Source organism: Equus przewalskii, chromosome 13 (genome assembly GCF_037783145.1).
Source record: "Equus przewalskii isolate Varuska chromosome 13, EquPr2, whole genome shotgun sequence".
Taxonomy (NCBI): domain Eukaryota; kingdom Metazoa; phylum Chordata; class Mammalia; order Perissodactyla; family Equidae; genus Equus; species Equus przewalskii.
The window spans coordinates 36,252,608-36,264,482 of NC_091843.1; the positions used below are offsets into that span (position 1 = coordinate 36,252,608).

General features: G+C 42.0%; 1 protein-coding gene across 1 annotated transcript in view; it reads right to left on the minus strand.

Annotated features, from left to right (window-relative positions):
• Positions 1-10,273, minus strand: part of UBE2D2 (ubiquitin conjugating enzyme E2 D2) — a 47,780-nt gene extending 37,507 nt beyond the window's left edge. The window contains exon 1 of the mRNA XM_008515551.2: positions 9,644-10,273. Within this exon, the coding sequence (XP_008513773.1) occupies positions 9,644-9,667 (24 nt within the window). The 5' untranslated portion in view covers positions 9,668-10,273. The remainder of the gene's footprint in view (positions 1-9,643) is intronic.
• Positions 10,274-11,875: the final 1,602 nt, after the last annotated feature.

The following is an 11,875-nucleotide window of genomic DNA, read 5'->3' on the forward strand; positions in this document are numbered from 1 at the left end:
TGCAAAAGATGCATGACCTAAATCTGATCAGGAAGAAACATCAGACAAACCCAGACTGAGGGACATTCTGCAAAATAACTGGACTGTAATTTTCAAAAGTGTCAAGGTCATGAAGTGAAGGAAAGGCTAAGGAATTTAAGGAGACTAAAGATAGATAACTAAATTCAGTGTAGCTCTGGACTGGATCCTTTCCTATAAAGGACATTACTGGAACAACTGGTAAAACTTGAAAGGAGTCTGAGGATTAGATGGCAGTAAGATGTCAATGGAAATTCCTAATATTGATGGTTGTATTGTGATTATGTAGCAGAATGTCCTTGTTTGTAAGAAATACACAGTAAAGTATTTGGGGTTGATGAGGCATCATACTAACAACTTACTCTAAAATAGTTAGAGAAAAAAATGTTCTAGGTACTATATTTGCAACTTTTCTGTATGTTTGAGATTGTTTCAAAATTTTAGAACGTCAAAACAAACGAAAAAGCCAAACCAGAAAAGCCCAGTGGCAATTACAGCAGTCATTTTATTACAATTTGGTGATTAGATGGTACATAGGATTGAATGGTCCCCAAAAAGATATGTGGCACATCTTGATTCCTGGGACCTGTGAATGTTATCTTATTTGGAAAAAGGGTCTTTGCAGATGTAATTAAATTAAGGATCTTGGGATAAGATCACCCTGGATTAACCTGAGTGAGCCCTAAATTTAATATCAAGTGTCCTTATAATAGATAAAAGAGAAGACACACACTCAGAGGAGAAGGTAATGTGAGGATGAAGCCAGAGACTGGAATCATGTGGCCACAAAGAAGGAAGCTAACAGCCACCAGAAGCTGGAAGAGGCAAGGAAAGATTATCCCATAGAGCCTCCAGAGGGAGTGTGGCCCTGCTGATACACTGATTTCCGACTTTTGGCCTCTAGAACTGAGAGAGAATAGATTTCTGTTATTTTAAGCCACTCAGTTTTTGGTAATTTATTACAGAAGCCCTATGAAACTAATATAGATGGTATAAATAAGAGGACATTTAATCTAAAGAGAATCACCCATTCCTGTTAGTATACTATTATTTTAAGAAGTCTACTTCTAAACTGATTTCATCATGGCTTCTGTAAAACTTAACTTCAAAATTTTTTATCTGATATAAGCCCCTAAGAAGCTGGCAAAGGAGTGCTACCACTTTCATTGGCATGATGCTCTACAGGTGTTGGGCAGAAGTGTTCAAAGGACAGCAGCGGATACTTCTATTACAAGATAATGTTAAGAGAACTGTTTTTACTTCTAGACCTACAAAAATATCAGATGTACTAGAAACATATTAAGGTAACAATACGTTGAAGTTTGTTAAAGAAAAAATTTGGAATTCAGTCCTCTTCCATTTAGAAATGTTATAAAACATTACTTTTACAACATCAGGATTTTTTTTTTTCTTTTTCTTTTTGATTGGGGTGGCAATGAAGTGAAATGCTAAAAAGACACTTAACACTGAGACCTAAGATTTCAAGATTCTACCAATTCCATGGTCAACATTACTGGGCAGTTAAGTTACAGTGACAAGTAACACTAAAAACTACCTTTTATGTAGTCCATATTTTCTTCCTACTCATTCACAACAGGCTTGCAGGGTATGCGACACTATCCCCATTACACAGACCAGGAAGATGGGGGCTAAAGAAAATCAGGGAAGTGACCTGCCTAAGGCCATAGGATTAGAACATGACTCAGTAGGCAATGCGGCTCCAAAATCCTACTATTTTTTTCCCACCACACCACTTGCCACTGGCACTTGCTGAATGTTGTGGGCAAAAATTGAGTACGTACTATGCATCATGCACTAGGAATATAACTAATAAGACAGGGGCTTTGTCCAGGAGAGCTCAGTCTAGAGACGGAAATAATCAATCATGTCCACATACTAAAAAACAGTTCTACAGTGGAACCCTACTGCCTGCATGCCTGGGGCAGGCTTCACAGAGAAGCCATTTCTGTCGGGTCTCCAAGGATGAATAAAGAATTCAGACGGAGGAGGGGTAGGGTGAGAAGACATTCTCTGTATAAGGAAAAGCACACAGATTAAAGGAAAATGATTCTGAGAAGAATCAATTAGAACTGTCAATTACAGTATTTCTCATAAGCTACTAATATGTATCATAGGAATAAAGGTAGCAGTAATTCTTTGTCCTATATTTTATCCACGTTTAATACATGTTTTCAAGAAGTACTACATATCTCTGTAGATTTAAAGCAATAACGTGCCTCAAGAAATTTGCATACCAGAAAGCAAATGATGTCCATCTGTGTTGTGATGCGCAAACAGCATTTAACCATGGGCATTGTCTATCTGACTCCACTGATCTAACCTACTTCTTGTCATAATTCAATACATAGTTGAGAAGTTATCTAATCAAAGCTTATTGTATATTAAATATTTCTACTATACTAATTCATTACCCATGTACTTATAGCTAGAATACGAAGTTTTAAATGAAAAGCAGAGTCCTTTGCTTCTTAAACCCAAGAAGTCAGATAATTTTAAAACAAACATGAGCAAAGCATAGACTTCTCTTTTTTTTTAAATCAGGTGACCTGTCTGTCCATGAGACAATTAATGTTGGTAGTAGCCTAACTGCATGACTACTGCAAAATTGTAGTCTGGATTCTTTTGCTACAGTGCACCTGTTTCAAACAAATTTTGTAATGAAAACAATATACAATAACACATTTAACACAGAACCTGATGAAGATCCCTTTTATTATACAAGAAAAATACTATTCTTAAAGTGTTTGTTACTTTATAACAAAATGACAACGAATGATATTTCATCTTAATATATTTTGCTTTTAAATAATTTACCTAATTTTGTGATTAGGATATTTTGACTATACATTTTGAAGAATTTACCTGTCACCATTTGTGCTGTCAATTTTATTTTATTTTTATTATTATTTGTTGTTGTTGAGGAAGATTCACTGTGAGCTAACATCTGTGCCAATCTTCCTCTATTTTGTATGTGGGGTACTGCTACAGCACAGCTGCCGACAAGTGGAGTGGTGTAGGTCCGTACCTGGGAACCGAACCAGGGTCACCAAAGTGGAACACACTGAATTTAACCACTAGGCCATGAGGCCAGCCCCTGTGCTGTCAATTTTAATTCCAGTGTGCATTATTTCATGAACTCATTTGTATCCATCAATAATATTAGTTTGAAAAGTGTTCTAATAAAGTTGGGAAACATTAGAAATGAGGAAGGAGGAGACAGCAATTTATCAGAAGCTAAGGGAAATGCGTGATAACCACCTTAATGGTTACAAAAGTTAAATAAAAACTGAGATATCCACTGAATTTGGCAATTAAGTAATGATCAGTGACCTTACTAAACAGTCCCAGAACAGTGAATAGACTATTCTTTCAAGAATTTTGGCAGTGAAATGCCAGAGATGGGAGGGATGAAGAAAAGGAAGGAATTAGCTCTAGTGAGGGAGGGGAGCTGAAAAGTTTTTTTGTTTTTTTTAGGATGGGGGAAATCTTGGATAGTTTGGATGCTGAGGAGAGTTACTAGAGAAGAGACTGGAACTAAGGGAGCAGGGACAATTACTAGCAAGCAAGGACCAGGCAGAAACAAAGAACAGGATGGAAAGCAAAAGTTAGCTCCGCAAAGGGAAAAGTGAGCTTCTCCAGAGACAAGAGGGAAGAAAAGTGATGACTAAGGTAAATTTGGAGCAATGGCCAGCTCTATAGTCAAGACTGCATGCCTCTGAATCCTGGCTCTTCCTACCATAACCATATAATCACAGGCAAGTTTGTTTACATCTCTAAGTCTCTGTTTTCTCATATAATCTGGGGAGAACAGAATTCTCATAGGGTTGTTCAAAAGATTCAGTAATTCTGATAAAAGCAAATACTCTTAAAGACGGCAGCTATGTGGTTTTGTTTTTGTTTTGAAAGCCCTCAAAGAATTTACATATAAGATTTCTATTTTCTCTGTAGAATAAGTAATTAGGTTATCTAGTGACATTAAAATAGAGTGTTTAAAGAGGTAGGACAATGATTCTTAATCTTTTTTTTTTTTTTTGAGCAAGATTAGCCCTGAGCTAACTGCTGCCAATCCTCCTCCCTTTGCTGAGGAAGACTGGCCCTGAGCTAACATCCATGCCCATCTTCCTCCACTTTATATGTGGGATACCTACCACAGCATGGCGTGCCAAGTGGCGCCATGTTCGCACCCAGGATCCGAACCAGTGAACCCTGGGCCACCCATGCAGAATGTGTGAACTTAACCACTGCACCATCGGGCCGGCCCCTGATTCTTAATCTTTTGGAGAGATTCAAAAACACATTTGGGGGGCTGGCCCCATGGCCAAGTGGTTAAGTTTGTGCGCTCCGCTTTGGCAGCCCAGGATGCAACCATTCAGGTCCTGGGCATGGACCTACATACATGGCTCATCAAGCCATGCTGTGGCGGCATCCCACAGAGGAACTAGAATGACTTACAACTAGGATATACAACTACGTACTGAGGCTTTGGGGAGAAAAAGAGAAAGAAAAAAAAGAGGAAAAAAAAAAGAGGAAGATTGGCAACAGATGTTAGCTCAGGGCCAATCCTCCTCATTAAAAAAAGAAAAGAAAAAAACGCATTTGACTCTGATGAAAGATATATGGAAGCTAGAACATCCAAAATTTGCACAGAAGTGTGATATTATACATTACATTAATATTATCAAAGGTAAGGACTGAGTGAATTCCAGTCAAAATAATGAAACAAATTAATAAATAGTCCTATGGAGTACTAGACTCCAACAATAAAAGAAATGTTGAGGAAAAGATCATCTGGTTCCAGGGCATAATTTAAATACCCAATTATTTGAACAAAAAAACAAATAAGAAAAAAAGATTGCACTCTTGGATTTACATACCTAACGGCTACATAAGGGTATGTGGTCTACCAGAAAATACAGTGGACACAGTCAAGAAATCCAGGTTCTTGATCCAGCCCCGTAAGTCACGTGGCCTTTTCTGACAGTAGCTCTGAGACGTGTTGCAGTGCTAACATATTATGATTCTATTACTTAAACTCTCACTTGACTCTGTAGACAGAAGAACAAACGGTTCTACTCTATTTTCCCATGTCATAGTTTAATATGATTTTGAAGGTTAGCCTGAGAACCTAACTACCAAAACTTTATTTCTACAGAAAAAACAGTGTACTCCTGCATTTCTGGGATGAGGCCGCAGAGGTTCCTGGCAGCATCAGGCATGAGTCAGGTATTCCTATCGTAGGAACTGACTAGGATATTTTAGCAGCCCTCTTCTCTCTGAACTAAAATATCTAGAATTAGACTTTGTCAAAACTTCCTCTTTGTCAGTCAGTAGTATAGTAATACACACTGGGAGACTTTAAAGAAAATGTAGATTTACTAACAGTTATCCTTCAAAGATGGCTGTTTAAATTATATTTAAAGAGCAATCTGGGATAGCCAAAGAAAGTTTCTCAATTCAATGAACCTTTGTAAAGCAAAGAATCCTTTTCTAAAAAAGAAAAAAAAAATCTTCCCAGAGATTTCAAGAAGCTTATCTTTCGGACTAAGAAGTTATGTCTGCTTTCTAAGATATAACTAATTCAAACAGCCATCTTCAGCCAATCACTTATTATATTAAAGTTCCCAGTACTCCAAAGGACTATTTGCTAATTTTTTTCATCATTTTGACTGGAATTCACTCACTCCTTACCTCTGATAATATTAATGTATGTATGGTATCACACTTCTAGTACTGTATTTTAAAATAATCTTTTTTTAAAATTTAGTACTGTTACAGTGTTACAACTCCTTTCCCATATCCTTAAGAATCATCCTTTGGTAATCTCCCAATCTTAGACATTTTGAAAGTATGTAGTCTACAGAAAGATGGTTCATAACATGAAATACATCATAATGAAGTTGAGTAAGATGTAAATTTCTACTAGGGGATCAATGCATCTACTAAACTGGCCTTCCCTCATATATAACCATAAAAACTTCAGCAAAGGAGTTAATTAGAAGCTTATGAAAAACTACTTAAATACTCTGAAATCTTTAAAAAGATAGAAAGCGATGTTTAAATAATTTAATCCTTACACCCCTGATTACTTACTGAACCTCAATCTTCTATTATTTTTAATTCTAATATTAAACTGGTGCCTACCAACCTACCAAAAAAGTGTTGTTTTTTACATTTGAATTGGTTGCCAAAAATATGGATTTGCAGCTTCCCTTTAAAAAAAAAAAGAAAGAAAGAAAGGAAGATCTGGCAACATTAGGCCCACAGATCCTGGCAATAGCAACATTTGGAGGGACCTGGGTAGCAGCTGCCCTCTTCTGATAGCACATGCAATTTCTAGTTCCCCCCAATTGTCTTTGCTCACTTTGGTTATGTGACTGGCCTTTATAGACAACAGAGTTTGAAATCTTTTATTTTACTGAAATTTAATTTTTTTGGTCTCTTGAGGGGACTTAAAAGAAGCAAGCCTTAAAAATCTTTATCACGGAAACAAAATAAAACAAGTGATGATCCTGGCATTAAAGCTATGTATACCAGATGCTAACTGTAACCAGCAGAACACCATTAAACCGTACAAGGCACTATTACTGTCAAGAAAAGAGCTTTTAGTAACCTAATTTCGGTCTGTCTACAACTCCTCAAAAAATCAAGATATTCAGCCTTTTACCCTTCCCAACAATAAAGACATTAACCCTATATTTCAATATTATGGCACTTTAAGAGCACCAAAAAGCCTCCTGCATCTGTATGACAAAGTAAAGAAGAAAAACAGGAAGTTAAAAAGGTCTCTGATCAGTCAAAGACACCACACAGTTCACAGAACACATGAAGCCCTCTTCACTCAGAGCCTACTGGATCTTATTTTAGACATAATTTTAATAAGCTCCGTGATCTGGTTTCCCAGCCCACAACAGATGAGATGCAGCCAACTGGAAAAGGGCTGGGGGTGGTGCTGCTAGAGCATCAAAATCAAAGCTGAAGACCTATAAAGTCAGCAGAAAACCTCAAAACATAGCAGGCTGGGGACACTTGGTATAGACACAAACAATCCCAAAGGCTCTCAATCCCTGCACAGAACTATACTGGATGTTCATAATGGCCCTTTTTGATACACTCTGTTAAAGCACAGGCCAGGAGAACCTAAAGTGTGTATCAAAATAAACTCCATCAAAAGCTTTTCCCAAAAAGACATGGCATTTAAAGGAGTGTCATTCATAGAACGCCATTTCCCTCAGTCAAAGAAACAAGATATTGAATACCTAAAGATGTCACACGTCAAATGCATTCGTTCTTAGCAAAATTTTATTAGAACTCACATGCAGCAGTTGATGATATCTAAAGTTGAGAGGGTATTTAAGTAGACCTATTTTTTCAGAGAATGATAACTGGGAAGGTGCAAGACTAAGATCAATTAAAGTAAGTCTTTTGGGGATTCCATTATAGATACATTACTAGGGCTAAGGACAAGATAGAACTGGTCTTATTTATACCTATGTAAGTCTGCATTCAACTTAAAATTGATGACATACAAAAAGTGTGAAAAAGGAAAATGATCCCCATTTTGTTTTCACAATCCTATTGACTAGTATACCAAAAATAAATTTTATTATTCTAATCCCTGGCAGTCTCAGAAGGTGAGCCATCCTTTGTTGAAGGCTCCAGGTTATAAACCATGGGGGAAAAGGTTAATATTGAATTTTACAAGTTCAAATTATCATTGTCTAAACTTGATTTTCCTTATTAAAATTTTTATAAAGGCATATTTTAGAGAAAATCTAGTGAATATGTAGTAACTCAAAAAAACCCATATTACTGGGGGCAAATATATTAAAAAATGTAAATGCATGTTTTGAGTGCTATTTCTCTCTCTGAAAAAATCTTTATAACACATATTAATCAATGTAGATTAAAGGCTACATTTCTTGATCTGTAAATTACCATACATTATAGTCACTCCTCTTCACGTTTTAAAATAAGAGCCCAGTGTTCTACAGGTATAATCTCAAGTTGATAACTTCCCAATTAGACTCTATAAGAACCTGGTTAACTCCTAAATGCCTTAAAAATGCATATATATTTTTACTTGGATGACCATCCGTCAGTGTGCTCCTGCCCCTTAAACGGTTAAGAGATCTGTGCTTAAGGTTCAAGCTTTTTTTTTTTAACAAACCACCTGCTTCATTTTAGTATAAGATTTGCTCTGTCTAAAGTCTGCCATTTTCCATGTTAGAAATTAAAGAAGTCAAAAGAAGTTGGTAAGGATCTAACTTAATTTACAGTAACCACTGGGATTAATTCCACACTAAAGGTCTTTGATCAAGAATGAAATGAGAACCAATTGCTGAACTGAGGTGCTCCTGCATTTCTGGGCTGAAACTATCCAACAATCTGCATTTTCACTGAGTTTAAGGCAAAGTGAAACTAGCTCTCTTCCGCTTGCATCTCCATCCCATCCTTGAGGATGGATAATCCCAGGATCTACCTCTTACTAAATGGCTAGAGGTTTCATACAGCCTCTCCGAGTAGTCAAGTGAAACACTAAACAAAAAAGAAAATCCCCACTTCTAAGGAAAAAACGTGATAGTGAGAGCCACCAAGAGGTTACAATGAGGGGGGAGAGAGGGGGCCCGCTAAATTTTAAGCCAAGCCCATACACTAGAAGCAACATTAGGAAAACCTCCGTATAGATAACTAAATAACCCTTCATCTTAAAGGTAAAAAATCCTTTCTAATGGAAAAATCTAACAAAATCCCTCGCAAATTAAAAGGGTCTCGCTGAACACATCCATTTTGTGAACAGACTGTTAAAGGAAACTTTGTGTAATTTCCTCAGTGTTTTTCAACGCTCAGGTTTCTACCTCTATACTTACCAATTTAACAGCTTTTCTATTAGATCCAGTCCTGCAAAAACTGAAGTGTTAGTTTCTGACTACGTTTGGCAACCTCAAGGAATAAAATGCTTCTCCCTCTACTACTCTCCTCCCTCAAGAGTCATGTTTTTTTCCTTCTGAACTTCCTATTCTAACAATTTCTAGACGAACAGAGTGGACACAAGTCTGTGGCCGCCAAGAGGCAAAGTGAACTCAAGAAATACTTAGGGATCGGACAAAAAGGCTTTCTCCGTGTGCCTGAGATACAGGCCCCAAGCTCAGGGTTCTGTGGAGGGAGCCAGGGCAGGTGGAGGAGAGAAGAGGAACCGGCACAGATGGGGCGAGGAGCCCTTCCGACCTCTGTCGATGAGGGCCGCCCAACGCCCCAGCCCCAGCCCCCCTCCCGGCACGGCCGGACAATGGCCCTCCAGTGCAGCAGTCCCCGGCCGAGGACAGGCCCGGAGACTCCACACCACGCAAGGCCTAGAAAGGAGACCGGGGAGAAATGCCGAGCCGGGCGAGCGCACCTCCGGCCTATGCGCGGGCAGCGCGCCGGGGCCTCCGCGGTCGCCATCACTGGGAGTGGGGTGTGAAGGCCTCCCGGCGGAGCCATCGCCGGCAGCCGGGTCTGAAGAGGCCGCGAGCCCGGCGGAGGCGACGGCGGGAAGTGCAGGCCGCAGCCTGCTCAGCTGGCCTGCCTGGCGGCCCGAACCCACGGTCGACCTCCGGCCGCTTACCTTGTGGATTCTCTTCAGAGCCATCGTGGGAGGCGGGTGGCGGCGGCCCCCGGGGCGGGGACGGGGGCAGGGGAGGGACGGGGAAGGGGCGAGGGGGCGCGAGGCCGCCTCGGTGATCGCGGGTCGGCCGGAGAAGATGGGGAGTTCGGAAGCGCGGGTCCGGCGGGAGGGACTGAGGGCCGGGGCCCACTCGGCTCCTGAGCCTGCCGCAGCGGTCACCGCATCACCCGGCGGCGGCCCCTTTATGTGCTGCCGCCCGAGCCGCCGCCGCCGCCGCCGCCGTAGCTGCCTCTTCCTCTTAAGCTCAGCGCCGCCTCCTCAGTCGCCGCGGATCCCTCCGCCGGGGAGCGACAGCCCAGGCCTCGGGCACGGCCGGCGCCTCTCGGTCGGACAGGCGGAGGGACTGCCTGCTGCAGGTGGACGGAGAGACGCGCGGGCGGGCAGGCGGGCGGCGCCGCCGGGGTGGGGCCGCCGGAGCGCGGGGTGGGCCCAGGACGAGGGGCAGGTCGGGAGGCGCGGGGATTGGCGGCCAGGGGAGGGAGGGCCGGGCCGCGCCGGCGGCGGAGGGATACGGGCCGCCCCTGTGAGTATCTTACGCACCGTCGCCGCCACGGCCGCCTGGAGGATGACGCCGCGAAGCGCGGGGAGGTCTCGCGAGAGCGTGGCGTGGGGTCGTGGATGTTCGCGTGCTGTGACCCTTGAGTATCTTCCTTTGGTTCCCCACGCGGAAGATCAATAAACGTTTAATAGCGATGGTTTGTCAAATCATTGACCGTGCCCACAGCATAGACTGACTCAGGAAGAGGCACTTATGCCCACTGCGACGTTCCCTAAGGAAAAAGGGACTTGTCCAAGGTCACACAGCTCCACAGCGGCAAAGCTAGTACTTCCCTGTAGTAGAGGGTCTCAGATCGCTTTCCGGAAGCGGGGTGGTAACAGCCTGGGCACCTGCGGGAGTGTGGTTCCTTGAGCATGCCACGGGCAGCCCTGAGATAGCCTTTCCAACCAAGGCCCCAGCTGGATGACAACTTGAATATCTCAGCCACTGGCATGTCAGTCGTAGGAGAGGTGCCCAGACCTCGCTGAGGCTTGGGGAATTGCTACAAAGAAGCACTGTACCAATTACCGCAGAAAAAACTTGGACGGTGTGTTCTCCAGTAGTTAAAACCAATCTTGTGTTTCAAGTCACCATCAGGAGCAAGCCTAGAAAACCTATTCGGGGCGGGGGCGGGTTTTAGGAAAATTTGCCCTCAGCTAACTTCTGCTGCCAACCCTCCTCTTTTTGCTGAGGAAGACTGGCCCTGAGCTAACATCCGTGTCCATCTTCCTCTACTTTATATGTGGGACGACTGCCACAGCATGGCTTGACAAGGAGTGCCATGTCCTAACCGGGAAAACACCCTCCCCCACGCCTCCACCCCCACTCCCTGCCCGCAGAGGGGATAGTGGGCGCTTAACTGCTGTGCCACTGGGCCGGCCCCCCTGGAGTTGTGTGTTAGGAGGTGGAAGCAAAAAGCTAATTCACTGAGCAACCACTGTGTGTCCAGCCCTATACCAGGACCAGTGAGATATAAGACCAGGCCTGGGCTGGGAGGTGTTTATTATCTGACGGGAGATATGGGAGAATAATAAGGAATGTTTTCCTGGGAGATGATGCCACATTCTCAAGTGTACCCTGAGGTTTTCTGATTCTTAAGCTGTGTTCTTTCCTCTATCTGGAAGGGACCTTGAAGATCATTGATTCTAACTCTTGAATTTAGAGAGGAGAAACTAGAGCCCCTAAGGGAACGATCTTGCCAAAAGTCATACAGTAGGTCAGTAGCAAAACAATACTGCCTCACCTATTGACTAGAGAAGGTTGGACCAATAGGGCAGGGCCACCGTGGATTCAGTAAGTCAAAGGAGGGCAAAACTGTATCCAGTTGTCCAGGGTGGGTATCTTTGAGGCTGGAGGTGAAGAGGAACATTCCACAGCTCCAAATCTTTTCTTCCTAAGGTATATGATGGGAGAGTTACAAAAATGCCCATTGGTCAGATTTTTAAAATTTTTTGTTCAACAATAATTCTTTTTGTATTAGAAAAGCAGTATATATTTGTTGCAAGAAATATAAATAAGCAAAAGGAAGGAAAGGAAAGTCAACCATAGTCCCATCATCCAATGATGAACCATTTTTAACATTTGGTTTATGTCCTTCCTCTTTTTCTTTTTTGGTAAGTCTTTTTTCCTTAAAT